General features: G+C 39.0%; 1 protein-coding gene across 6 annotated transcripts in view; it reads left to right on the forward strand.

Moving 5' to 3' along the window:
- tenm3 (teneurin transmembrane protein 3) overlaps positions 1 to 27,527 on the forward strand; it is a 366,691-nt gene that overhangs the window by 323,477 nt on the left and 15,687 nt on the right. For all 6 annotated transcript variants that reach the window (XM_086142740.1, XM_086142745.1, XM_086142739.1 and 3 more), the window contains 13 exons: positions 1,888 to 2,042; positions 4,972 to 5,073; positions 5,157 to 5,330; positions 11,226 to 11,285; positions 11,471 to 11,633; positions 12,064 to 12,202; positions 12,290 to 12,395; positions 13,093 to 13,235; positions 14,216 to 14,394; positions 17,135 to 17,239; positions 19,827 to 19,957; positions 25,092 to 25,261; positions 26,371 to 26,497. In XM_086142740.1, the coding sequence (XP_085998866.1) occupies positions 1,888 to 2,042; positions 4,972 to 5,073; positions 5,157 to 5,330; positions 11,226 to 11,285; positions 11,471 to 11,633; positions 12,064 to 12,202; positions 12,290 to 12,395; positions 13,093 to 13,235; positions 14,216 to 14,394; positions 17,135 to 17,239; positions 19,827 to 19,957; positions 25,092 to 25,261; positions 26,371 to 26,497 (1,754 nt within the window). The remainder of the gene's footprint in view (positions 1 to 1,887; positions 2,043 to 4,971; positions 5,074 to 5,156; positions 5,331 to 11,225; positions 11,286 to 11,470; positions 11,634 to 12,063; positions 12,203 to 12,289; positions 12,396 to 13,092; positions 13,236 to 14,215; positions 14,395 to 17,134; positions 17,240 to 19,826; positions 19,958 to 25,091; positions 25,262 to 26,370; positions 26,498 to 27,527) is intronic.

Consider the following 27,527-nt stretch of genomic DNA (forward strand, 5'->3'; position numbering starts at 1 on the left):
TTTCATTTTGCCTTGGTTGTTAAACAAAACATCCACTAGAGGACAGTGCAGAGGTCAAACTTCTCTTCCACATGCTTGTCAAAATTTTCCTGTTCTGGCACCTGGACTTAATTTACTTCACTTGAAGATGTTTCATCCCTCATACAAGACGTTTTTTTTTCAGTTCTAATGGCCTGTGGTGAGTGTCTGGATATAGCTGCCAGGGTTGTGGACGGGGTCTGGGTTACGATGGCTTCTTATCTAAAGAAACTAGGTCAAAGGGGGTTGTTATGCTAATGGAGGTGTTGTTAAGTGGAGACAAAGGTACAACTTTTTTGGATTCACGTGGATTAGAATCTGAAAAGGTGAAGCCAAATTTCTCAGAATGTGAAACAAAGGAGTGAAACATGTTGGATCAGATGTACTGAGGCTCAGGTGGAAGATATGAGGGACTGGTTCTTGTGACAAATCCTTCCAAGTTGTTTGGAGGGTGCAGAAGGGCCTGGTCCGTGTGTGGTTATCAGTCTTGGTATTGATCCCAGTACGGCGTTTAATGCAGGTGAAAGGTTGTAATTAAGGCCCCTCCTCTGTTCAGAGATATTTTTCCGGTTTGGACAAACATAAGTGGTTTCTGTTGTCTGCGAGTCTTCTGGTTGTCTTTACCAACTCCTGCACAAGTTGAAGAGTGGTCATCCCAAATTGTGAAGCGACATGTCTGTGGAGGTTCTTGGTCATCTAGGTCAAGCTCTTCGTTCCGAGTTCATTTCAAGTAATAGACAGAGTAATAGAGAGAAGCAGTTCTGTAGGCGGTGGTGGTCTGTGTGGCCATTTAATCCATTGCAGCATGTGGACGAAGGATTCTTCTCCCTGGTTGTACCGATGTGATCATGTCGTCTTGTTCTCTGTTCCTATTGCTGGTTGCATTTGAACAGACTGCACAATACTTCCCCCAGTGACTTCCGATGGTGCAGCCGCATTTGCTTGGTGTTGCTATTTATCCACAAGCTCGCTGAAATTGTTACATAATTCTGTATGAAATGAACAGAAGACACAAAGACTCCATCAGCATGCATATTTCACATTGAACATAAAAGAGCCCTTAGACTGTATTTCTTTTCCCAAAGTTGAGAGATACCTGCGTCAGATATATAAAACACATTGAAGTATGTCAAAGCAGTGCTTCCACATTGAAGGCCATCATGTCTTTATATTTACGTTTTTTTTTAATTTTGAAGTTTATCTGTTTTTTCCCCACCAGATGATGCCAAGTGTCATTGTACGTTTCACATCATACGAGTGTGTTACAGTCTGAAAATCACAAGTCAACTATCAGCTCCTCAAATTAAATGTCCCCAGGAGGAGATGACGCTGTGGTTCGGCAGGAAACAAACAACGACAATTCACCGCAGGGAAACTGAGAGAGATGTGTGTGTGTGTGTGTGTGTGTGTGTGTGGGGGGGGGGGGGGGGTATTTTGGGGTTTGGATGACAGATTTTCACACTGTCACCACATGCAGCATCTCAGAGTTATTAATGTTTTTTTTGTCTTGAAGGGGACATAATATCATTTCAAACACTATATCAGGGGAGAAAAGATTCAACTGGCAAGAGAGCCAGTCACTGAAGCTTGTTATTATTAGTTTGGTATTCATAAAGTCTGGTATTGCTACTTCCTATTCATAATTTTTAAATTGTTCTTTCTGGAAATTCGAGTTCTTGAAATACCCCTCTCCTACTCATTCCGTTTTGGAAAACACTGGATCGTGTCCTGAGTTGTCGAAAGAAATTAGTGAAAAAGAAGAAAAGAATGTCTTGACATGTAAGAAGTCAAAGGGCACCTGCTGAAGTCTATCTGTTTACATCCCTGTTCTTATATATGCAACTGTTTCTTATTCTTCTCCTAATACAGGGATTGCTGTCGATAAAAACGGTTTGATCTACTTTGTGGACGGGACAATGATCAGGAAAGTGGATCGGAATGGGATCATCTCTACGGTGCTGGGTAGCAATGACTTGACATCAGCACGACCCCTGACCTGTGACACCAGCATGCACATAAGACAGGTTAATAGTCCTGATTAATTTCCTTTCTCATCCTTCTCACCAACCTTTATACCATGAAGGCCTTCACAAAGAGGTTGAAACGTTATTATCAGTTTAAAACCTTTGCAGATGGACGTTTTACAGAAGGGTGGCAGCGTGGCGTGGTGGTTAGTGTTGCTGCCTTGCAACTGGCAACTTTCTGGTTTGAATTTGACAAGGGGCCTTTCTGTGTGGATCTTGCATGTCCTCTCCCATCTCTGAGTGTGTTTCCTCCATGTTCTCCGGTTTCCTCCTACAATTCAAGAAGTTCCAGTCTGTTTATTGAGGAACCCTTAATTGCCCAGATGTGTGAATGAGCGAGTAAATGGTTGCTTGTCTCTTTATGTGGCCCTGCTGTCACCTGGCAACTGCTCAAGGGTGTACCTCGCCTCTCACACAGTGACTGCTTGGATAGGCTCCACTGTGACCCAGGGTGCAGGACAAGGGCCATAGATAATGAATGAATGAATTATTAAAAGACTGAAAATGAATTCAGTTGACATATTGCTCTGATTTATGATGAGAAAACTGAGATGATGAGATGAGGTGATGTCAGTTTTTGCGGCCTCCGCCACAGGACCAGACTGTGTTGTCCCGGTCTGTTCTGATGTGATCCAAGAAAAACATCAAAGCTGTCAGGAACTGATTTGGCAATGAATGGTATATCAGAGGTCAAGAAATACACTTACGAGATATCCCGGGTCCGAATGAATCCCGAGGGGATCGTTCGCCCTCCCTGGACATCCACTGCAGCGCATCCAGTCGGATGTGCAGATGAGGAAGATTCGGCCCCACTCTCTGGGAGTGTGGGGGAGTTATACCACCATCTCAAAGGTCAAGGTTCCTTCCTAATAAGGAGTTGTTTTTCACACTCTTTGGGAGTGGGCTGCTAGGTGTCCCAAGCTGTGTCTTGGACTGGATCTCCGGGACTGGGATATGTCATCGCTAGTGCACTCGGGGTGTTAGTGGAAAAATACAAAGTTGGGTCTACTTTTGTCATCACATGATGCGTTCCCACGTGTGAATCTCGCCCGAATTTTAACGGTAACCACTGTAGACAAACCAAGAGAAGAGAGTGATGAAAAGACAATACCATTTGAGTTCTATTATTTTACCTCAATTTACCTAAATATGTCTATGAAGGCATACATGATGTTTTACTGCATTTCCCTTTTTAAACAATCGACACCTGCTCTGAATGTGTTTGCACTTGGGGTTCTTAGTTGGAGGTTTTCTTCGCAGGTAAAGGTACTTCTGACCTCTGTATTCTTCGTAGAACGCATAGGATTTGACTCGGTTTGACTCCCAGCAGCCTTCTCGTCAGCAGCCCACACATGCTCTGGCTTCTTCGCTCCTCTCAGCATTCCTAAGGGCCACAGACCGTGAATCCAAACTTCACCCGCATACAAGCTCAATTTATTTCCGTGTCCGACAGTTATTTCTCAGATAAGCATTTATCAAGAAGTTTCATTATATTACACAATTTCCTTGCTGGAAAGTAATATTATTCAGTTTGATTATGTCAGTGGTGAGGACCTGCAGGTACCTCCTTTATAATTCTGTGAAGTATCTGTTTAATCTGTTTTCAATAGATTTCATACAGTCACCTCTCAGCATTGGACCATTTCTTGCCAGGTTAATCAGAAGTTCCTCTCTGACATGTGTACAAGTGCACAATTTTAACATGTACAAGTTACCAATTAAGAATTGGTAACCTTAGAGATATTATAGCTTTTTTCGGGTTGCTTTGTTTTTTTTTGGTTTGATTTGTTTTTTGTCATGTTGACTGGGTCTTGCAAATCAATGTAGTTCGGTCTCTCCTCTATCTATTCTTTCACCCTTTGTCACAGTTAGCATTGTTGACACATCCCTTTTTAGGGATAGTTTTGTGCAATTGAAATTTAACAAAGCAGTCGTACTGTAAGTGCTTGTTCAGATTTACAATGTTAAAAGTCAACAGAACAAGTTGGATGAGTTATGAGCAACTATCTCTCTGAAGCACTTGTTGCCAGCCTTTCCCCCTGGAGTCTTAACTGAAGCAGCATTGAGCTGACCCCTAAAACCTATGAAAAGTTTTTGTTTTCATTTAAGTCTCTAAAAAAAGAACTACCACTGTTGCCTGTAGCAATCAAAATTAAGGTATCTCAGCCAAAGTCTGAATCACTAGTGCCACAGTATAAACTTATGCAGGGTCTAAGTTCTTTCAAATCAGAGGTCACTGATTTGCTCTGCAGTCTAATGGCGCGTTGTATAATAGTCTGAATATTGGGAAAATTTAAGTTCATGTCCAATGAACTGCGCTTGCTCATATTAAACATAGTTTTTTCTTCATCTTGGGTACTGACATTTAATCAGTTTTATTGTATTTATAATACAAAACCCTGCTGGGCTGTTTTTCACAGCCACGCAAGTTCAGACTGTACTGCTGAGCATCGAAGGCTTTGCAAGGAAAGTAGTTACAGCTGTACTTGCTCTGAAAAGAAATCGTATGTGTCAGTTTTGGAGGCCAATGTTTCAGTCGTCTACAGTGTATTGTGTTTCACTGCGGGAGGCTTGTCTCTAGCTCTATATTACAACACAGACAAGAGAATAGCGCCTGTGGTCTAATTTTCTTTTCAGGATTTGTGGCAAATTCAGATATTTCCCAAAACATCGCCATGATCTTGGCAAATCTGTTTGAAGTTTAGGCACAACTCAACCAGAGTTTTGATTTCAGTTTGATTTCTGTTAGACAAGACTAGAATTATAATTAAATTCTTGTTTTCCACTAGAAAGGTGTAAACTCCTGAACTACAGCGGACATTCTTGTTTGCAAACAACAGCTACAACAGACCATCATGGGACAATTTTTAAACAGGTAACAGATTGGATGAAACAATGGACTTTACTCATATGTAATATACACATCCAGGTTCGGCTGGAATGGCCAACAGATCTCGCCATCAACCCCATGGATAACTCCATCTACGTCCTGGACAACAATGTTGTGTTGCAGATCACTGAAAATAGACAGGTATAGTTGAAGTCCTCAGTTTATCTTTTAGCAATATTCTACTAGAATTGATGAATGGATTGTGTATGTGTGTGTGTGTTTAGGTGCGTATCGTGGCGGGTCGTCCCATGCACTGCCAAGTCCCTGGCATAGAGTACACAATGGGTAAGAGAGCAGTCCAGACCATGCTAGAAGGAGCTACAGCCATTGCATTGTCATACAGCGGCATCCTCTACATCGCAGAGACAGACGAGAAGAAAATCCATCGCATTCGGCAGGTGAGCTTGTGCACACTTTCGTCAGCTCCAAATGTTGGTCATATCAATAAAATTATTATTTTTGTAGCACATTTCAATTTCAAAGGAGCATACTTTATTACAGTTGTAATACATAAAGAATCAAGTATCCCAGGACTGAAACAAGACATTGTTGTGATGTATTCACTGCCTTGATAACAAAAGGAAGAAGTAGGTAACCTCAGTATATAATTAATGGGAAACGGGAGGGAAACCCCAGACAGTTGGTTGAGGAGAAGAGCCAGGAAATTAAGCTAGAAAATACCAGTCTTCAGGAGGATACATACAAACCGATAGAACACTTGGGAGGTGTGGTTTCTACGGGCAGGATCCTTTGGATAGATTTAAAGAGCAAACTATGGGATGTGATGGGGAGAAAGTGCAAGAGAAGGTGAGAAGCATGAATGAAGTTGCACGCCATTAGATTGAGAGGAAAGGTAGATAACAGACACACAAATGAATGGGTTGCTAAGTAGGAAGTTGCAGAATTCCCAGCAGTAGGTGAAAGGGGTGGTCTTCCTGATAAGGCTTCTGCCTTGGCTTAATTACTTGGTAGCCACTTTAACTTTCCCTCCCTGCACAATTAGGTAGGTAGAAAATGGTTCACTCAATACAGGTCTTCATCACATGCATAGCCTGGTAATGACTGCGACGTACCATTATGATAATGCAGTTTCATATGACTTGTGGTTCCTGGCCAAGGAATCTGAATGTAAGAATATTTTCAAACCAGCATAACCTGTATAAATGAAAAAGGTTCCCAGGAGCAGAAATATTGCACATATTACAATCTTCTTACTATGGGCCTGTGATCAAATTACAACCAGTCCAGATTGAGCCCTGCCTGTCACCCAATGACAGCTGGGATATTCTCCAGACTCTGACTGCAGGATAAGTGGTATGGATAGAAAATGAATGAACAACATTCTAATTTTACGATTGCAATGTCAAAAAAATGTTTTATATATGAGTAAATGCCACCTTAGATGCTAGTGTGTTTTTTGAGCAAAATTGGAGGTTGGGCTACTGTAGGTCAAAGAAGGACAGGAGGAAGTCATGTTCAGAAGCAGAGAGAGGCAAGAGTCTGATGTTTGGCGCATTGTTACAGCAAGTCTGACTGATATTTTGGCTCCTGCAGTAAAGGCTACTGGGATGGATGAGTGTGCCCTGACATTCTTTGGACCACCAGGTTCCTCTTTAGGAGAATGACTCTATCTCTGTATATCTATCTCTATCTCTTTCTTTCCTAGCAGCAAACAAAATTATAATGTAACTGTACTGTCGAGTTTGTGTGTGTGTGTGTGTGTGTGTGTGTGTGTGTGTGTGTGTGTGTGTGTGTGTGTGTGTGTGTGAGTGAATAAGTAAGTGCGTGTGTGTGTCTCCCAGCTTAATTGTAAGCGCACTAAATGTACCTGTTGTAGTGGGCGGTGCACAACATGTTACTAAACACATTACTATGCTTGATAAAGCTTACTTTAAAGTTTATCACTAGCGAATTTTCAAGTAACATTGAATGTATATGATATTTTGACAGAACTTGTAACTTAGCTTTCAAAAAAAGATTCCCGCGGTGAGCCTTCAAGTGTCGTATGAGGTTGGTGATATTCTTTCCAAGTACTTTGCGGCCACATTTGCCACCATCTCCCTTATAGTGCCTGCAGTTTTTTTCTGCTGGATTATAGTTTAAAAATATCCACATATGTTCTCATCATTTCCAACCACCTTGCCCCTATGTTGACGTAGCTGCCATGGTCCAGTGTCAGTGACGAGTGACCGCAGGTGTGTTGAGCAGAATGTGCAAATTAGTGGAAAAGACCAAACAAGGATAGGATGGAACTTATTTTTTAGGTTACAGGCACATTAAGCAGAAATGGCATGCATTTTGAACATCTGACAGACCACCCACTAACATGAACGTCCATTCTCGTCAAGGAAAACTCATCTTGTCTTGCTTTAATCATCAAAGACCCATGTTTATGTCTTAACCATCTCGTTATTATCATAGAAAACAAAAATGTTTGGCATCCAGGATAGGAACACAGAGGAAACTGTAGCAAATACCTGAAAATGCAGGTGATATATAAGAGCTAAGGTAGGAGCACTCAGGTCGACTAGATCTTGTATAGACATATAATCTGGCTGCAAAGTAGTGGTAGGTGAGAGTATTGTCATACAGCATAGTATGGTGGTTTGCATGATGAATTTGGTGACAAGGAAGATGCAGAGGACAATGGCAGAGCAGAGGACAAAGTGGTGGAAGTTGAAAAGGGAGGGGATTCTAATAGTTTGAAGGGAGGAGTTTAGAAAGGCTCTGGGTGGTCAGGGAGTGCTTCCAGATGATTGGTCAAATACAGCTAATGTGATCAGGGAGACATGTAAGAGAGTACCTGGTGTATTGTCTGTAAGGAAAATAGATAAGGAGACTTGGTGTTGGAATGAGGACGTGCAGGCATACATACAGAGAAAAAGGCTAGCAAAGAAGTAGTGGGACACTGAGGGACTAAAGAGAGTAGACGGGAGTGCAGGGAAATGCAGCGCAAGGTAAAGGTAATGGTGGCAAACGACAAAATAAGGGCATGTGATGACATATGATAGGTTGGAAAGTAAGGAGGGAGAAAATAATATATACAGATTGGCAAAACAGAGAGATAGAGATCAGAAGGATGTGCAGCCGGTTTAGGTGATTATGGATAGAGAGGAAAATGTATTGACTGGTGCGAGACGAGTGATGGAAAGAGTACTTCAAGAGCTAATGAATAAGGAAAATGAAAGAGATTGGAGGGTAGAAGAGGTGAGAATTGTAGACCCCAAAGTAGCAGAGATTAGTAAAGACAAAGTGAGCAGGATATTGAAGAGGATGAAGAGTGGAAAGGCAGCTGTTCCTGGTGATTTACCTGTGGGGGTATAAAAAGAAGCAGCAATATAATTTCTGGTTATTATTCAACAGGATCTTAGAGGCCGACAGGATGTCTGAGGAATGGAAAAGAAGTGTGATGTGCCATTTTTAAAAAATAGCGAGAAAAAGTATTAATATAAGTTAAGTTGATGAGCCATACAGTGCAGGTATGGAAAAGAGTCTAGACTGAGTGGTAGTCCAGCATTTGTGAGTAGCAGTATGGCTTCATGCCTTGAAAGAGTACTACAGATGCAGTATTTGCTGTAAGAATGCTGTGAGAGAAGTACAGAGAAAGTCAGAGGGAGTTGCATTGCCAATGCCATCTTCAAGAAGGGTCAGAGCCACCTGTTCTTCCTCAGGAGGCTCAGATCTTTCAACATCTGCAGGACCATGCTGCAGATGTTTTACCACTCGGTGGTGTCCAGCATCATCTTCTACGCTGTTGTGTGCTGGGGCAGCAGGCTCAAGACAGCTGACACCAACAGACTCAACAAGCCCATTATGAGCAGTATCTGTCCTGGGACTGGAGCTGGAGTCTGTTGTGAAGGTGTCAGAGAGGAGGATGTTGAGGAAGCTCCTCAGCATCATGGCCAACGTCCATCACCCCCTGCATGCCATACTGACATCCTGTCAGAGCTCTTTCGGTCATAGATTGATACCACCAAGGAGGTCCACTCAAAGCCACAGGAGGTCTTTCCTACCTGAGGCTATCAGACTTTTTAATTCCCCTTCCTTCAGCCATAGGGAATATTCAAATCTTTGTACTTTTTAAGACCTTAAAACACTTGATAGCCTTAACTTTGACACTTTATATTTTATTGTATTTCTTATTCTCCCTCCTTTCTACTATTATCTATTATTGTTGTGTTTTACTTGAAACTCTGGCACAACAATTTCCTTTGGGATAAATAAAGTTGTTCTTATCTTACCTTATCTTAATTTATCTTATTGTGCCTTTGTTGACCTAATATATATACAACAGGATGGCAAGAGAGGAGTTATGGTATTGTATGATGAAGTTTAGAGTGATAGAGAAGTATGTTAGGCTGGTTCAGGATATGTATGCCAACTGTAAGACAGTGGCGAGGTGTACTGTAGGTGTGACAGAGAAGTTCAAGGGGGAGGTGGATCTCCATCAGGGATCAGCTCTGAGCCCCTTCTTGTTTGCAGTGGTGATGGACAGACTGACAGATGAGGTTAGACAGAAATCTCCATGGACCATGATGTTTGTAGATGACATTGTGATCTGTAGTGAGGGCAAGGAGCAGGTAGAGGAAAATCTAGATAGGTGGAGGTATTGCCTTGCCGCAGCAATACAGAATACATGTGTTAACAAAAGGTACCCAAGTTGAACAGCGAGGCTAAAGAAGATGGAGGATTTTGTGTACTTTGGATCAAAAGTCCAGACCAATGGAGAGTGTGGAAAAGAGGTGAAGAAAGGCGTTCAAGCAGTTTGGAATCGGTGGAGAAGATTTGTCAGGGGTAATGTGTGATAAAAGAGTATCAGCCAAATTTAAAGGAAAGGTGTAGTGGTGAGATCAGTTGTGTCTCTGTCTTTAAAACCAGCTGTATGGTTTAGAGACAGTGGGAATGAAGAAGGCAGTAAGCAGAGCTCGAGATAGCAGATATGAAGATGTTCTTGTTGGGAGTGACAAGGATGGATAGGATAAAGAATGTGTCTATCAGAGGGACAGCACATGTTCAATTTTCTGGAAAGAAGGTCAGAGAAGCCAGACTGAGGTGGTTTGTACAGTAGAGGGAAAGTGAATATTTTGGTAGATGGATGCTGAGGCTGCAATTGCCAGACAGGATGCCTTGAGGACAACAAAAGACAAGATTTGTGGATGTAGTGACAGAGTATGTGAAAATAGTTGATGTGAGAGAAGCAGATACAGAGAATATGGTTAGACGGAGGAGGTTGATTCGCTTTGGTGACCCTTGAAGGGAGTAGCTGAAAGGAAAGCAAAGGAACTTTTATATAATATAAACTTTTTTAATGTATTATTATTAGTAGTAGTAACAGCAACAGCAGTAGTAGTAGTCATAGTAGTAGTAGTAGTAATAGTAGTAGTTGCTGTAGTTATATCATATATATATAAATGAGAGTATTGATTAGACAAAATAAAATGATTCATGAAAAATTGATTTGCCATTCAGGGCACCCATATGTTGTTTTTTCGAGACAATGTTGGTTACTTTGTGACACAAAACATTCGAATAGGGTGTAGAGTATCCACTCATTTCCATTGAATCTTTTCAAAAGCAATTAATGTTCAGACACCAGGGACTGCCTTTTACTTTTCTTATAAAATTAGATTGTTTAAAAGTCAGCCCTTAAAGGTCTACAATAAAAAAAATAAAAAATGAAAGATGTTTAGCAGCATTACTCAGCAGTACCCATTAGCTCTGTTTAGCCAGCCCACTGAACAGAAAGCTTAGGCTATTAGTTCATTTTTACTAGCTGCTTTAGCAGTAATTTCAGAATATCTGATGATTCTTGCTAAGGTTTTTTTTTTTTTTAATTTTTTTTTATCAATATTATCTCTTTTTTTATTGTTACATTGTTCCTCTATTAATTTCAATGTCTTTTCTCCTGAATGTAATGTTGTTGGTTATTGTATTCAAATATACTTCACTGTCATCGCCTCCTCTTTGATGTAACTGGCTGTGAAAGTCCTGACAAGAGAGATGGTAAAGCATACCCCCAAGTTCAATTTTGCTTCAGTGATTGCTCGTTTCATAACGTAGTAATGACTACAGTCACCTTGCATTCTGACTGCTCCGATCTACAGTTCATCATCTTATCCCCTTTGAGAATCTTTGGGGAAGCAGATGACAGAAAAAAATACAAGGTCCCAGATAGAGGTGCATTGCTTTAGAGGTGTGATTAGAGGTGTGATTGCTTTTATTTTGCTTTTAGTGTGTTGTTTTCTTTTTCTAGGATATTGGTAATTTCTTGTTTCTGTCTGTCGCTGTACTAGGTGTCAACTGATGGAGAAATTACCCATTTGGCTGGAGCACCATCTGAATGCGACTGCAAGGTAGAGCACAACTTTGCAAAACCCATACCCACACCTACCGTCCTTAATGCTCACATCATAATCCTAGCATTTTACCTGGATCAACCTGGTGTAACTGTCTACTCATTACAGAAAACACACACATAACAGAATTTTAACTGATACATTCTGCTGACACTGAATGACGTACCCCTACTTCCCTGCAGAACGATGCCAACTGTGACTGCTACCAAACTGGAGATGGTTATGCTAAAGATGCCAGGCTGAATTGTCCCTCTTCTTTGGTGGTGTCTCCGGATGGGACACTATACGTGGCAGACCTAGGAAACATCCGCATTCGTGCCATACGATGCAACAAACCACCAACTGGTACCAATTTGTAATACTTGAGAATTCGTTTGAGTCATGATTGCCAAAGGTAGATATTAGATATTAATCTACTCAGAATAAGAATGATGACAGCAAGATGTTTTTAAATAAATGATAATAATAATAATAATGATTATTATATATGTTATCATTGTTATTATTGTTGTTGTTGTTTTTATCACACAGTCATTTTTTATTTTTTTTTGTTTTAAATGCAGTACTATTACTTTTATAGCTTACAATACCAACCAATATGTCAGATTTTGAAGTTCTAACACATGTTAGAACATTTATTGGTGATTTTCATGGGAAATCAGGGGACTTTTTTTGTAACAGATGGCAATTTCACATTCTTTGAATGAAACAAAAGTGAAATAAGGTACATTTACTTACAAAAATGATGTGTGTTCATCTGCGTGTGTTTCCAAAGGCTCTCTGGCATCCGGTCCCAGCTCGTACGAGGTGGCTTCTCCAGCCTCTCAGGAACTCTATGTGTTTGACTTGAACGGGACTCACCAATTCACCGTCTGCCTGGTTACCGGAGACTATAAATACAACTTCAGTTACAAGTATGAATGTGTTGAAATAAAGATTTATTTATTCAAATATTTGTGATCTGCCAATGCAATACCTAGTGTTTCAATTTTCAAACACAGCAATGAGGAGGATGTAACAGCTGTGACTGACAGCAGTGGAAACACCCTACGTATCCGCAGAGACACCAATAGGATGCCTGTACGTGTGGTTGCCCCTGACAATCAGGTGAGTTAAGGTCGAAGACAGAGGAGATAAGCAAATGCTTTGTTAATGTTCCTGTGCTCCGTGTCACTACCATTTTAGCACTTTAACCTTATTTTTTACCTTATTGTGTGTTAATGAGTGTAAATCACAGCATAATGGCTATTATTATAGTTTAACCACATTCATAAACCCTTAAAATATTACATCAACAATAGCCAAAAAGGTTACTTTATAGGGGGCAAGGGGTACAAGGTTAAAATTTGATAGTGAGGATTTAATAAAGGACTTATTATCCTTGCAACTAAATATTTAGAAGAAACCGAAATAGAAAGTTTTACTTTGAATAACTGTTCAATAAAGGATGTACTGTCCTTGATAATAATTGATAATAATTACTGTATATCCATGAGCAGTAAATTAGCCCTGAACTGCTAATCTTGGAATAGCAAATATTATTTTATATTTCTATATTAACCTGAAACAGGCAACAAAGTTAGTAATGGTTGAAGAACTATGTAAAAGGCAAATTAATGCACTGAATAATGGTCTTTTGACAAATGTCTAAGGTTTAATTTAAAGTTATGTCGGTTGAGCAGAGGTCATCATTAATGTCTCTCTGTCTCTTAATTTCATGCTAAACATCATGATTATGGTAAAGCTTGCAATGTGTTTGTTTGTGTGTGTGTTTGTGTGTATGTGTCTGTGTGTGTGTGTCTAGGTCATCTGGCTGACCATTGGTACAAATGGAGGCCTGAAGTCCCTCACAGCTCAGGGTCAAGAGCTGGTGCTGTTTAGTTACCATGGGAACAGCGGTTTGCTTGCTACTAAGAGCATCCAAATAGGCTGGACTACCTTTTATGAGTGAGTACCTTTGTTGTTTATGTTTGTGTGTCTGTCCGTGCACATTTACAATTTGTTGCCTCCATAAACATGAAAATAATCTAATTATATATATAATTCAGCAGACCCTACATTTATTATGATATTCTTATTGATAAGGAAATCAATTATTTACATTTTAATCCTATACAGGACAGCTGATTGATTATTATGAACACTCTTTACTCTACTTTTTACTCTGTAGTAAAAACAAAAATCATAGTACAGAGTTGTGATATGTAGGATAATGACATAAAAATAAATGTATTCTTATTGAAAATACTCTTGGTTGGTTTTTGCATAGACATATTTCAAATATATGCGAAAATTATTTCAAAATACTCTATCAAAATATGAGAAAAAAAAACATTGAATTTCCAGGATGGACCAGTGAATATGGGGTCTGACACTTCTGATGGAAAAGTTAATGAAAAGTTAATGAAATTATAAATTTAACCAGCTCGAACGAGATCAAGGAGGATCAAATCTCCCAAACTGAACTCTTAATTATAAGATAAATTTCATCCTTAGCCCATATTTGCCAAGGATTTCCTTCTCACTGACCTGACCATTAGTCTTTTGACTCCAGACATATACAGAGGAGACAATCTGAATAAGACTTTTTGTAATTGAAATTGCTCCTGGAGGGTATTTTCAGTTTAATCTGAATCCCAGCTCCCATAAACTCACTAGATTTTGGCCTGGAGCTAGACTAGCATGTTGCTGTGTCTGTGTTTGTGTATGTGTGTGTGTGTGTGTGTGTGTGTGTGTGTGTGAGAGAGAGAGAGAGAGAGAGAGAGAGAGAGAGAGAGAGAGAGAGAGAGAGAGAGAGAGAGAGAGAGAGAGAGAGAGAGGGAGAGAGAGAAAGAGAAAGAGAGGATGAAGTCAGTTAGATATACATTAACCCTACAACAGTAATGGTCGCTAATCACCATCTCCTCCTCTCATCACTGTCCCTTCAGCTATGACAGTGAGGGTCGCCTCACTAATGTGACCTTCCCCACTGGCGTGGTGACCAATCTCCATGGTGACATGTCATCAGGCGCAGTTGCCGTAGACATTGAGACATCAGGGCGGGATGAAGACGTTTCCATTACAACCAACCTGTCATCCATAGACTCCTTCTACACTCTGGTACAAGGTAAAGCAGCTGGGATCGAGGAAGAATATTTGGCTTTTTGTGTGTGTGTGTGTGTGTGTACATGTGTGTGAACCCCTTATATTACTAGTGAGTACCCATTAGGGGTGGTGTGACGCAGGTAGAGCAATCATCTTTTGAACAGAACATTCCTGGTTCAATTCCTGACTCCTCCAAATGTGTCGAAGTGTTATTGAGCAATACACAAGACCTGTAACTGCTCCCCTGGTGCTAATGGACACTAGCCTACTGCTCATGGCTCATCTATGAGGGATTTGTTGCAGAGAATGAATTTCCCCAGGAGGGATTAATATACTATACATGAATATTATCCTGATCTGCACTCTTCTTCCCAACAAAGGGAAGATTTATGGACATAGTGAGAGAGGATATGAAGGTAATTGGTGTGAGAGAGGAGGATACAGAGAATAGGGTTAGATGGAGAAGGTTGATTTGCTGTGGGAAAAGCTGAAAAGAGGAGAAGAAGCACTCTTCTTCCCAATTCTAATTTTTTGATATATTCTCATTACATCTATTTGTTATTTTAAAATATTTTTCAACAATTCATAAAAAAGATATTGAACTTTAATTCAGTCCTAACTTTGTAGACTTTTATAGATTTTTTTGATTCCTTTTTGGAACACATTGTTTCTTTCTCATTTTGTTTTCATTTGAGAGTTGATCAAAGAGCCCATCAAAACATTTGCAGCTTAAACTCTTAACAATAGAATTAGCATTACTCTATAGAAATACAAGTTTTTCCAAGCTCATCAAACTTGATGTCAGACGTTCAGCCAAAACAACAAGGGAAAACAATCATTTGTGCTGATGACCTTGTTTAATCAGAACTAATGAGCCGGTTGAAGCGAGGCCCCGAGTGGCCCCAGTGATTTGTTTCAGAGCCAGATACACAGGCCGTGAAAGCGAGAAAACCCTTCCCTCAAAGCAGTGCACTATTGATTGCAACATAAGTTATTCAAAGCCAACGGCAAGCGTTGCATTCCTCTCCATCAATTCATGTGCATTATTTATCGCTTTGCCTCCTTGCTATCATCAAAACTGCTCACTGTGCCAAGTCCAAGTGGTTGAGGAAATCACATTAGGTCAGAAGTAGTAAACAAGCTAATATAGCTGCTGTGATTTGTAAAAATCACAAGAACAATTTGTAAAAAATGTTAAAAATATGGTTCAGATTAAAAAAGAAAGCTCTTGAAGTACATTTTTAAAGCAGATGATTTTAAACATTAGAGTGATCTAAAGCAGTTTATGAGGGATAACTTTCGGATAGACACGTTTTTGTTTTTATTCTTTTTTATATTTTTTGGAATATGGCAATGATGTAGACAAAGGAATTATTATTGAGGAATGCAGAATTATGGATATTATGTCTCAGCAATGCTTGAAAGGAAATTCTGAAGATTTGTCGCAAGACGTAAACAGAATGAGAAGTCTGGATAAAGAAAATTAAAATGCAATTAGGATTACTTATTTCCTATTTTAGTTAGGAGTCAAAATATGCTAACAAATGGTTGACAACAGCAGGTAAAGATTGACTTTTTTTTACTTTTTGTTTGTTTACCTTGATGGTGAATTAATTGTTGGTCCAGATTGTAGTATTCTGCTGTACTCACCGGTGCCCAAACAAATCCAAAGAAAGGGGAAAATAACTGTCAAAAAATTATGTAATCATATGTGGATGCAGCTTTGAAGGCGGGAGAGGAATGTTGCCTGGTGTCCCGTGATATAACATTGCCGATCCAAAGAGCGAGAGCATCAAATCTTATCTTGTAAATCTTGATTTTTTTTTTTCTTAATTTATTCTTGCATGCATGATGTTTTGAGCAAAACATAGGCTCTGTCTCAAATGCATATCGGAGATGTGTGTTTACAATCTCAGGTATGCATGTGAATAAGACCTAACACGTTTTTTGTGTTATATGTAAAATAAATCATCTTTTCTTTTTGGAGCACTCTTGGTCTATGGATTTTTCAATACTCTATTTACTCAACTTTTTTTGATCAGGCACACATCCCTTTCTGGGTAGCAGATGTGTGTGTTTGTTTTTCTTTTCTAGATCTTGTTAATCTTGCCAATGTTATCTCGTCTGACAAAGCACAACAGGAGAATTGATGAGTCAGAAAATGTTATTAGTAGTTCACAGTTCTTTCGATGTAAATCTGTGTGAAAATGTCCTTCCAGACCATTTTCTGCATCCAGCTTCCTTAATACATCCATGTCTAGAGCCTTAGGAGGCTCTTTAGTGATCCCCCTCTCTCTCTCTCCCTCTCTCTGATTCTCTTTCTCTTTTTCTCTCTCTCTCTCTCTCTCTCTCTCTCTCTCTCTCTCTCTCTCTCTCTCTCTCTCTCTTCCTCTCTAACCCACTGACTCACACACGCAAACACACACACACACGCACACACACACACACACACACACACACACACACACACACTCACTCACACACATACACACATTAGTCCTGCAAAAGGTCAAGGTGAACCTAATTAAAAGAGACAGTGGGATGTTAATACTCTCTGTGCTCCATTAGCATGTTTTAACACTGACCGTGAATGTACTCTCTCCTTTTTCTCTTGGTTGTCCTGTTTAGCACCTCTCTTTTTCTTTCTTAACCCCTCTTCACCTTCAGCTCAGTGTTATTAATAAATGTTGATGTATCCATGATGTTCCTATTCCCCTCAATATTTTTTGTTTTGTTTTGTTCTGTTAATTTTCCACTTGCAGACCAGCTCCGCAACAGCTACCAAGTGGGTAATGACCATTCACTGAGGGTCATCTATGCCAATGGGATGGATACACACTACCAGACGGAACCTCACATATTAGCAGGTAGTGGATTGTACCACGATATGCTCAGACGCAAGACTTGTTACCCATCATTTTTTCACAGCTGTATGGCTTAAGCCAAACAGCAGTGTTGTTAAGGTGAATATGTATTGGAAGAAACAGATTGCGTTCCAGATCCAAATGTAAAGGGTTTTTACGCTGGTATGCTTTGATGGAAGCCTTTTTTCCAGGAAATGTCAACAGAAATTTCAAAACATGAACCCTTCAAATGTACCTCATTTTAAAAAGCGCACATGTGTTGTAGCACAGAGGACAATTTCAATTACATTGTTACGAACCTGGACGCATTTGTAATAGGGACTGTAAAATAAGTATGGTGCCCATGGGAAATGTGGATTCAGAACATTTTTGATTTGATTTGGAACCTTTTCTTGTGGCTTTGGAGAATTTTTATGTGTTTTTGTAATATTTGCATGGCATAAAGCTGCTGAAATACAGCTACATGTGCTTTCCAATTGAAAAAATGCGATCTTGTGGAAATTTGTTTCATAAGTTCCCCATCCTTGTTTTCTTTTGCCTGGCCTTTTCTCAGCTGTTATTTTCAGGGCTTATACTTCAATGCATATATTTAATTAATAACTTACAGAAAAAATACACATTAAGAAAATGAATGCATTATAATCACACTTTAATCTGCAGCTTGGAACGTTTCTCAGTGCTTGGGTATCACAAACGGTGAAAACATGATGGACAATGTAACAACACAAGTTGAAATAAAATTTAAATATAAGAAACTTCCAAATGGACTTGTAAACTAAAATGTTCTTTGCACTTTGTGCACATAAGACTTTTCAGGAGCACCTCCAACCACAGTTATCACCTCAAAGCAGAGCAAGTTGAGGCTAGCATAAAGGTCAATAATATAAATCGTATGAGTACACAGGTTGCTAATGTCAGCTTTGCTGTGGAAGATAATAACATTGCTAATACAAGCTGTGGACTGTTGATCATTCTCTTCTTTTTGTAGAAGATGAGGATTGATCCAGATTGATTCAGCAGATGAGAATTACGTGCCTATCAAAAAGACAGTAATATTTCAATGAGAATGACAGGGAAGTAAACTGGTCATGTTGAGGAGAGACACAAGTGTGTTTTTACACTCATCTGTGGATTTATGTGGTAGACTAAAGGGAAAATAAATCAGAAATTTAAGATCATGTATATGGATGCATTCATAAAGCAAATATCGTGTCAAATATCGAGCTGCGATTGAAATGCAATCAATTTCAATCAATTGATCACACATTTCAAGTGAATTCGATTCTTCTTAATCAAGTGGTTGTCATTTATTGGTTAGTCATTATGTGCGTGTGTTTCTAGATGTGACCTCTAGGATGTTGCTTTGAGCCCACTCAATCAAGACAGCATAGAAATCAGAAAGTTATAGTTCACTCTACTTTACTGTAGCTGTGGGCCAGAGAGTTAAGGCAAAAAAATGTGCAGACTTAAGGCCCTGACAAACTCCTCAAACTAGCTTAGTTTTGGAGTTGGTTAATGAGGCCAGAGAAAATGTAGGAATGAGCAATTTATTCTTACAAAATGTATACATGGGTCCAACCCACCTTTTATCAGTGGATTTTTCCAAGCTAACCCATTACTGCTAATATTTTTTGGTGTCTGTAATTTGCTGACCTATTTCTGCATATCACAGATGCAAGGTTAGTATTTTAGTATTTGCTGCAAAAAATTCTTTGAAACTGATGCATGGAAGGCAGGAAATGAAGTGTTTGACCTCTAAAACCCTCACTTGATTGCGGTCCCCTGGGCTTGCAGCCGCTGGCAATATGTCCCTTATATTTACACACTGAGGGAGGTGAGTGTTCTTAACTTTGTCAGACATGACAGCAACGTGGTCACTTGTCAAGACTCAGTTCACACCATCTGGGGAAACTGGGGGAGGTTGCCCTGATGCTTGTCTAATGGCTTTTTCTAAAGGGGCACTTTCACTTCAGCATTCTGTTTACAGCATAACATTGTTTTCATTTAAATTACAGCCCAAATGTTCCTTTTCAATGTTGTTTTTTAAAATCTTGCATTCAGTTAACACAATCATGACAAACATGCCAAAATAGATACAAAACCTGAACAACTTGTATTTAAAAGAAAAAGCACCCACAGAAATGTCTAAGCTGCTAATAACATTATGTTTCACAACACAAACCTTTATGGTTGAAACTTACTTTCATTCTTAGCATACATCAGTAATATTAGCAAAAGCAACTAAGATAAAATAAGAATGGGAAAAAAATGAAATTAGCTTTTATAAATTCATTTCTTTAAAAGTTATTAGATGCTTGCTTTGATTTCAATCAATAAAGTCATAATCATGAAAGGCATAATAGTTAAGATAAGTGCTTTTCTGCCTTTGTATTTATTTATTTATTTTATAAAAGTTGACGCTGAAGAACAACATCCATGTTCTCGGACAATCCTTAAACACCGAAAAAGTTTACTACCTTTAACAGAGGCAATTGAACCATTATCCCTATTCAAATCCCCAATATATGTTTGTTTTATTATGTTTTGGCTAATAACTTTTTTTCTTTTATTTTTTTGGACCATTTTTCAGGGGCTGCTAATCCAACAGTGGCCCGACGCAACATGACACTGCCAGGGGAGAATGGTCAGAACCTGGTGGAGTGGAGGTTCAGGAAGGAGCAGACACGAGGAAAAGTCATTGTTTTCGGGAGAAAACTCAGGGTGAGTTTGCTGAATGTCAGGGCTTCAACATCATTTCAACTGATTGGCTCAATTTGAGTCATTTATACAATGTATATGCTGAAACCATAATATATTTAGTCTTTGCCTCAGTTGTAGCAATGTTATTTGACAGTAGGAGATATAAGTGATTATATTGATTATTTTCATAAAGATAATGTGTTTGTATGATGAACATATGTTTGTTTAATAGTTTGACCTAGATTAATTAAATTATTGAATCAATGATTTAAATTGAATCTGTTTATCTAACGGAGTTATTATATTTTATATTTTACATTCAATTTTTTTTCTTTTAAAAAAGGTGTGAAAATTGGGCCCCCAATTAACAAGAGTAATTTAAAAGATAATTACCAGTCACAGATTTACCCTCCATTACTTGTGATTTGGAGGTTGACTACACCTACGGTTATTTGGAAAATTTTACGGAGATGTTCAGTGTGATAAAAATAATTCAAAATTTTTATTATTGTTTTATTTTTTCTAAGCATTAGAAAAAAAATATGATCAAAAAGATGGACACCCTTGATTCAATTAGTATAAATGGAGTCTCAATCCTTAGAAATACACTAAAGTGTGTAATTTCTTTAAAGGCTTTTTTCTTTTAATTGTGAGTATATAATGTCTGCTGAGTCACACATAATACCACTTATATAATGGTTATTTCAAAGAAGGGCATGTCAAATAGAGCAGCTTGAATGCTCTTTAAAGAGAATTAGAGAATAGACGCCCTGAGAAATCAAGTTCTCCCACTCTACCATTGTTTTGCTCATTTTTCTGCTTGATCTGGTATGTGATGCTCAAACCAGTATAGATTAATAACTTTCACCAGTTTGTCTCTTGCGCTCTCTCTCTCTCTCTCTCTCTCCACACATATATATATATATATATATATATATATATATATATATATATATATATATATATATATATATATAATTGGAAAACATGTAGCACACAAAATTCTCAGCCTAAACATTGTTTTCCCTCCACAAGTTGAAAAAAGATCTTTCAGCTATCTGTTAAAAGGTCAGTCTTCTCCCACCTCGGCCACAGTTTGCCTGTGGACATTCAAGGCCAATATTGCCTTATGTAAACACAGATAATATGTCCAATCTTGACTCTCTGACCTTGAAACCAGACAGAAAAGCAGCAGTTTTAAATGTCTTCTCTTAGCATTTTCCAATAATTTTAGCAGACCTAAATTTACATTGTGTGTGTGTGGATCGGCCAAAAAAACATTTGATGAGAACCCTTTTTTTTTTTTGTTTGTTTGTTTTACTTGAACAATGTGGACAAAAATTTAAGATGCATTCAAATTCTTGAGAATTTCATGCCAACCAGCAAGTCACTATACAGGACAAAGCCACTTGGAAGGCATTTGGAAATCATGAGCAGTCCTCACAGAAAAAAAAAATCCTGCTGACCTTTATATCTAAACTCAGCACCTTCTGTCTGCGAGGCAAAACACACCACAGACTCAGCATCCGTTCATTTAGTCTCCCTCTGAGGGCAGCTTGCTGTTCAGTAGAGAGGGGGGCTTTGTAACTGTCTGTCACTCTTCCCTATCCATTGTTCTCACAAGCTGTTTGGAGTGGATGAAGGGACAGCCATTTCTCTGCAGTGCTTGAATATTACATGAAGCGCTCTCTAACTAGCCTGGCCTAATAGGAAGAAAATGGTGCAGTGGTGTGGCCTCTGCAGGGTTTGATCCACGCAGTCATGTGGCTACCAGCACGGTCCAATAACCTCTAATGAATGTAACAGCTTGTGCAGCCAACAGGACTGACGGGGGATGTAGGGAAGTTGTATTTTAAGGTAGTCATCATGATCTTGTAGGCTGATTTGTTTAGTTGTTTTTTTCTCGAAAATGAATGCCTAGATCGGTAACAAGTAAATGTTTCGGTTATGGCAGCTACCTGCATATGAATGAATGTTTTATCTTTTGACACACAGCATCAATAAGACGCCAATTTAAGCAGATAATGAAGGCAGGGTTACCGCAGCACTGGAAGAACAACAAAAAACTTAAATCTACTTTTTTTTCTGCTAAATGCTAATTTTGTGCCACAAGTCCCTGTGAAGGATGTGTGACAGGATGCCAGGTAATAGGCGACTTTATCTCTGAGCAGCATCTTGGATGGAATAATCTAAAGTTTCAGACACACATAGGCAGCAATGGCTTGTCATCAAGATGAAACAGTGATTATGTCAGCCAGATGGCGATGTACTACAAAATAATTTAAATAAATAATGTATGAGTCTTCTATGGCATCTTGGCATAGGAGGATCCCATTCTATATTGTCAGAATTAGGATGTGTTTCTTTAAAAGCTTTTTCTTTAATTTCTTAAAACCATGTAAAGGCTCTTTTAGGTTTGCGTTACATTTGTAATTAGATACAAGTGTTTGAAATTCTGTCAAACACCATTACCCATTTGTACTGGATGTTACCACGGTTGTTAAGCTATACATCCACTGGAGGACAGTGCAGGGTTCAGATGTCAGAGTTCACTTCCAAGTGCCAAGTTATGACTTCCGCTTCAGGCAACAGGAAGAGACAAAAAGAAGCAGGGCAACAGTGGTCTTTGTGGTCATTAAAACACAACACACCATGAGAATGGAGAATTCTTCTCCCTGGTCTTATAACTGCGATATTATTTTCTTGCTCTCTGTTACTTGAGCTGTTTGCACTTGAGCAGACTACGTAACACTGTCCGGCACGGCTTCAAGTGGTACTGCTCTATTTGCTCCATTTGGCCTAGAATCCCCCCAAAAATGTACACTATTATGCACGAAATGATAGTAGAGCACAAACAGAAAGCTCCACCTGCATGTGTTTGCGCATTTCACTATATTATGAATGAGCTCTTGAAAATAGACAATATCTCTAGTTGGGTTTGAGATGGGACTCAACATGGATCTATCATTTGTTAATCATGGGGGTCACATTTTTTTCACATACAACCAAAAGCTCTTATTTGCACCTATTGACAATTTAGTCCTCAATTCACCTACTGCATTTATGCAATGTCGAAGGCAGGAGTTGCACATGTAAACTCACCTAAGCAGACTCCTAGGTAAAACTTGAACCTGTTTTGCTGTGAGGCATGCTGCTGCAGTGCAGCACCCCCCATTGTTAATAACTTACAAAGAGAGTCGATAGGCCGCTGGGATCATTGACTTCTAAAGGAGAGGAAAAAGTTGGCCAACTTCCAGGGTCCCTCTCCACTTTAGCACATCACAGTGTAATATTTTCAATTTAAAAATCCTCCCCAGAAAAATATCTAAATTCCAAGGAATTATCTAAAAACAAGATGAGGGTCAAAGGTCAGAGCATTTTTGAGGTTCATGTAGTTGGTGTTTCTGGATGTTCTTGTATATAGCTTGGTATGAGGATAATAACTCAGTGACTGAGATTGTAAAAAACATCAGCCTGAAGATAAAGTATTCAACAGATTGCATTTAAATCTGGTCCTTTATTTTATTTCTGTATCTAATTTGCACAATTTTCTTTGGATTGCCTACTAATGTGAAGTCCCCAATTTGATACCTCTGCGATTTATAATTCAGCAGAAATTTTGGATTCTGTGTCTTCAGCTCAGGTGATAACTGATAAAAACAAAGTTTCAGCTTCAGTTTGTGATAAAAATATATCAATAAAGAATGCCGGTCAGTTGAAAAATGTGTTGATTTCCCCATCCTCATCTCAGAGATTAATGGTGTCTTGCCCCATTAATTTCAACAAGATCCCAAAAACTTGTCGACACCTTAAATCAATGAACAATCCAATTTGACCGTCAAATAACTTCCTACATCAGGGTGCCTATAAAAAAATACATATATATATATATATATATATATATATATATATATATATATATATATAATATGTATATATATATAAAAGCTATGGTATTTCATCCTCTCAGTCTCTCAAGATGGGGTAAAGTGGTAAAGTGAAAGACAATAAGACAGTCCAGTATTTTTGAAATAAATATCCCTATTTGCTTAGACCTTGCCAGTTTGCAAATTTGACTTGCTTTCCCCTTGATACACTGCAGCTCACTCATGGCTTTTGGCCTGTTTCCCCATGATATCTTATTTTTTATCTGTCTGGCTCCCAGCCACTGTCACACTTTCCTCCTTGTCTGCCCCTTTTTATACACCTCACCGCATATTCAACCCGCACTAATTTACAAATCATTGAGTGGCTGAATACGAATATGAGAAAAAAAATCACCCTTGAACATTTTCCAGGAAAACTCTCTCTTTAATGAAACTTGTTAGTGAAACAAATGATCAAGTAATTCAAAGAATTTCCCCCCCTTGCCTCAAGGATACTTAATGTATGTAGCGCCAAACTTTGGGAATCTGTCTTTGTGGAATAGAGTTTTAACAAACAGCACATTATTTAGGAAGTGATAAAGGGAAGCTAGCTGGCTCCAAGTTTATCATTGCTCAGAAGGTCATTCTATTTTAATGAGTGAGGTGTACTTCACCTACAGGTGGCATTGCAGATGGTTCTGTGCAACTGATCATTTGGGGTATCAGGAAGCATTAAATTTTAGTAAGAATGGTGGACACAGTTTAATGATGATGCTATACTCTGTGGTTTTTCCCTGTAACACTCATGAAATGCAAACAGATCATAAAAAAAAAAACACCTAGGTATTTCGATGCCTGATAGTTTGGGTGATCTTTCAGATATCTGACACTTTTGCTGGTTAATCAACTTTTATTCAACACCCCATTAACTTCAAATGGTATATGTCCTGTTGCTTCTTTAGTATCTGCTGTTTTTCCAAACAATGGTGTCTTATTAGACTTTTGTAGCAAAGCATATGTATTGTGCATGCAATAATTACAAAATGCAATAGAAATCAAAAGTACATAATGAGGAAAAAAGAGGAAACCCAATATGCAGACTCTCATTCTGAGGTCACAACTGAATGCTTATTCCCTGTAGAGGCAGAGTTCTTTGAATCTGAACATTATGTTCGCCACAATGACCGGATCAACAGCAAGAGATTCAGGAGCTGGTTTTCCCTTCCTGGAATATATTAGTCCACAGAATACTTATATGAATTTAAATCTCCCTCTGTGTCATTTTACAGGTGAACGGTAGGAACCTGCTGTCCGTGGATTACGACCGCACGCTGAGAACAGAGAAGATTTATGATGATCACAGGAAATTCCTGCTGAAGATTATCTATGACACCCAAGGCCATCCAACGCTATGGGTCCCTAGCAGCAAACTGCTGTCAGTGAATTTGACATACTCCAGGTAATCCAGGCTTTATTAATTACTTATTGGTGGTTTAAGTTAGATCGATGATAAACCTGTGGCAGGATCTGTAGCTGCATCTCCTCTGCTGGAATGATTGAAAGCTGGTCTCATATCAGTGGCCGTCACCAGCACACTAACTATTCTCCAGGCTTGAATACAAGAGCAAACTCGCAGCAGCGGTTTGTGTAGGCAGGGGTTCCAACTCTCGGTGCTAAGTCTGCCGGCTTGCTACCCACAAACCTTTGAAAGTTGCCCTTTTTCATCACTCTTTTGTAACAAGTTGGGTTGCTTTGGATGACCCATTTATTTTAGACTTACCACAGCCGAGAGCGAGGTGATCAGTCAGATCTTACAAAAAGCGATAGGCTTAGAAAAAAGGGAGCGGTTCGAAGTATTCTAGAAGCCGGGCTTCCACTCTTACTTGTACAATGTAACTACACAGGTACTTAGGGCTGATCTCATTTCCCACCCCTTTGTTCTATCTCTGGATATCATCAAAAGGGCCCCTTTAGAGCTCTGAGGGATAAGGGATTGAAATAAGAGGTACCATTCAGTGTATCACTTGCTAATTTTAGCACATAGCTACCACAATGCTGTTGAGGTTGTTCCTTAACCGTTTCTTTTTGGCAAATTTCTGCTACATGCTGCATGCAATGAAGCAGTCATGCTCTGTTGACTTGAGTTTGTATGTTTGTGACTGTGAGATTGATGCTCTGTAGCATGCACTGTTTAAGCGAATACATATGTAAATTAATAAATACATTTAAAATCATTGTCCTTGCAAAATACTTTTATAACCTATGTAAAGAATGGCTGCTATGTTAACATCAGTTAGATAAGGTATGAAATTTACATCAATTTTTGTTTTGTAAAAGACGTAATTATTTAAAATTATGTAACTGACATAATTGTTGGTCTGCATCTGAAAATGTTCTGTTTGGAGGGGCTTCTGTAGATCTAGTGGACCACTACCTATTTTCCCTCTCATAAAATAATGAGCACATTATTCTTTTACAGAAATGTATCACCAGCCATCACATTACCACTAATGAACCAGTCATTAATCTTATCATGTGTTGGTGTGTTATTCGTTTCCCTGTAACCAGTACGGGGCAGGTAACCGGCCTGCAAAGGGGTCCCACCACCGAAAAGTGGGAGTACGACAGTCAAGGGAGAATCATCTCCAGAGTGTTTGCCGATGGAAAGATGTGGAGCTACACATACTTGGATAAGGTACACAATGAAGGAGAAAGATAAGCATTTTTTTTTTCTCAATGTAAAAGTGCCTATTTCTAAGGGAATATATTCCCCATATTATATTTCTCTACAAAGTTTCACCATGACTTGACTCCAATCAAATTGACCAGATTGGTTTGGTAGGTTTTCAACCAGGCTCGTCATAGCACTGCGACGCAAACATGCTTTGACGTCGTTTTATTCGCAACACTAAAGAGAAATCAATATAGGACATGGAGTCGATTGTGTATTCTCAGCTAGGTCTGTGGCTTTACAACACACAGAAATCAAGAGAAAGGAACCAGAGGAGGCTACAGATGGCAAGATGCTACAGTAGCCATGCCAACATATAGCCCTTTCGCAGGCTTCATTCTTGTGTCAACCATGGCTCAGTGATAACAACTTCTGGCCAATCAGTGGCCGGAGAGAGACTCTTGAAATCACGTATTAGTATTGCCTCGGCTCTCTTGGAACCTCTCCAGAGCAGGTACTGAAGAAGAACCAGGTACCAGGTTATTCTTTATTGAAACACAAAAAGATCCTAGTTGATTTGAGCTGTCCTGGAACCACGTGGTGAGCATTTGTAAGTTGGTACTCAAACATTACTGTGTCATTATAGTTAATTCTGAGAGAAGTACCCACGCACCCTCACACTTGAACACAAACTCACACTCACACACACACCCACACACAAACACACACACACAAATATACGCACAAACAGAAACACAGTCTCAAAGTACAAAGATAGACACTGCCAAACTCTGCAGAGAGAAGATAAAACAAAGATAAGTGGCATGCAAATACACACAGAAACACACACTGTCGTGGAAAAAAAAAAACACACAAAAACAAAGCAAGGTTACTGCTGTAAATTCTGGTCAAACAAAGTAAGCAACATTGATTGAAGTCTTTCCCCCTGTGGGGAAAGTGTTCTGGCACAAAGTTGGTGCGTAAAAAGGACCCATAACAAAGCATCTACTTGGTACTTACAGACGAATACTTTACCCTAAGGAGAGGAAATGCT

This window comes from Fistularia commersonii, chromosome 35 (genome assembly GCF_037954325.1).
Source record: "Fistularia commersonii isolate RoL2024-O1a breed Wild chromosome 35, RoL_Fcom_v1.0, whole genome shotgun sequence".
NCBI lineage: Eukaryota > Metazoa > Chordata > Actinopteri > Syngnathiformes > Fistulariidae > Fistularia > Fistularia commersonii.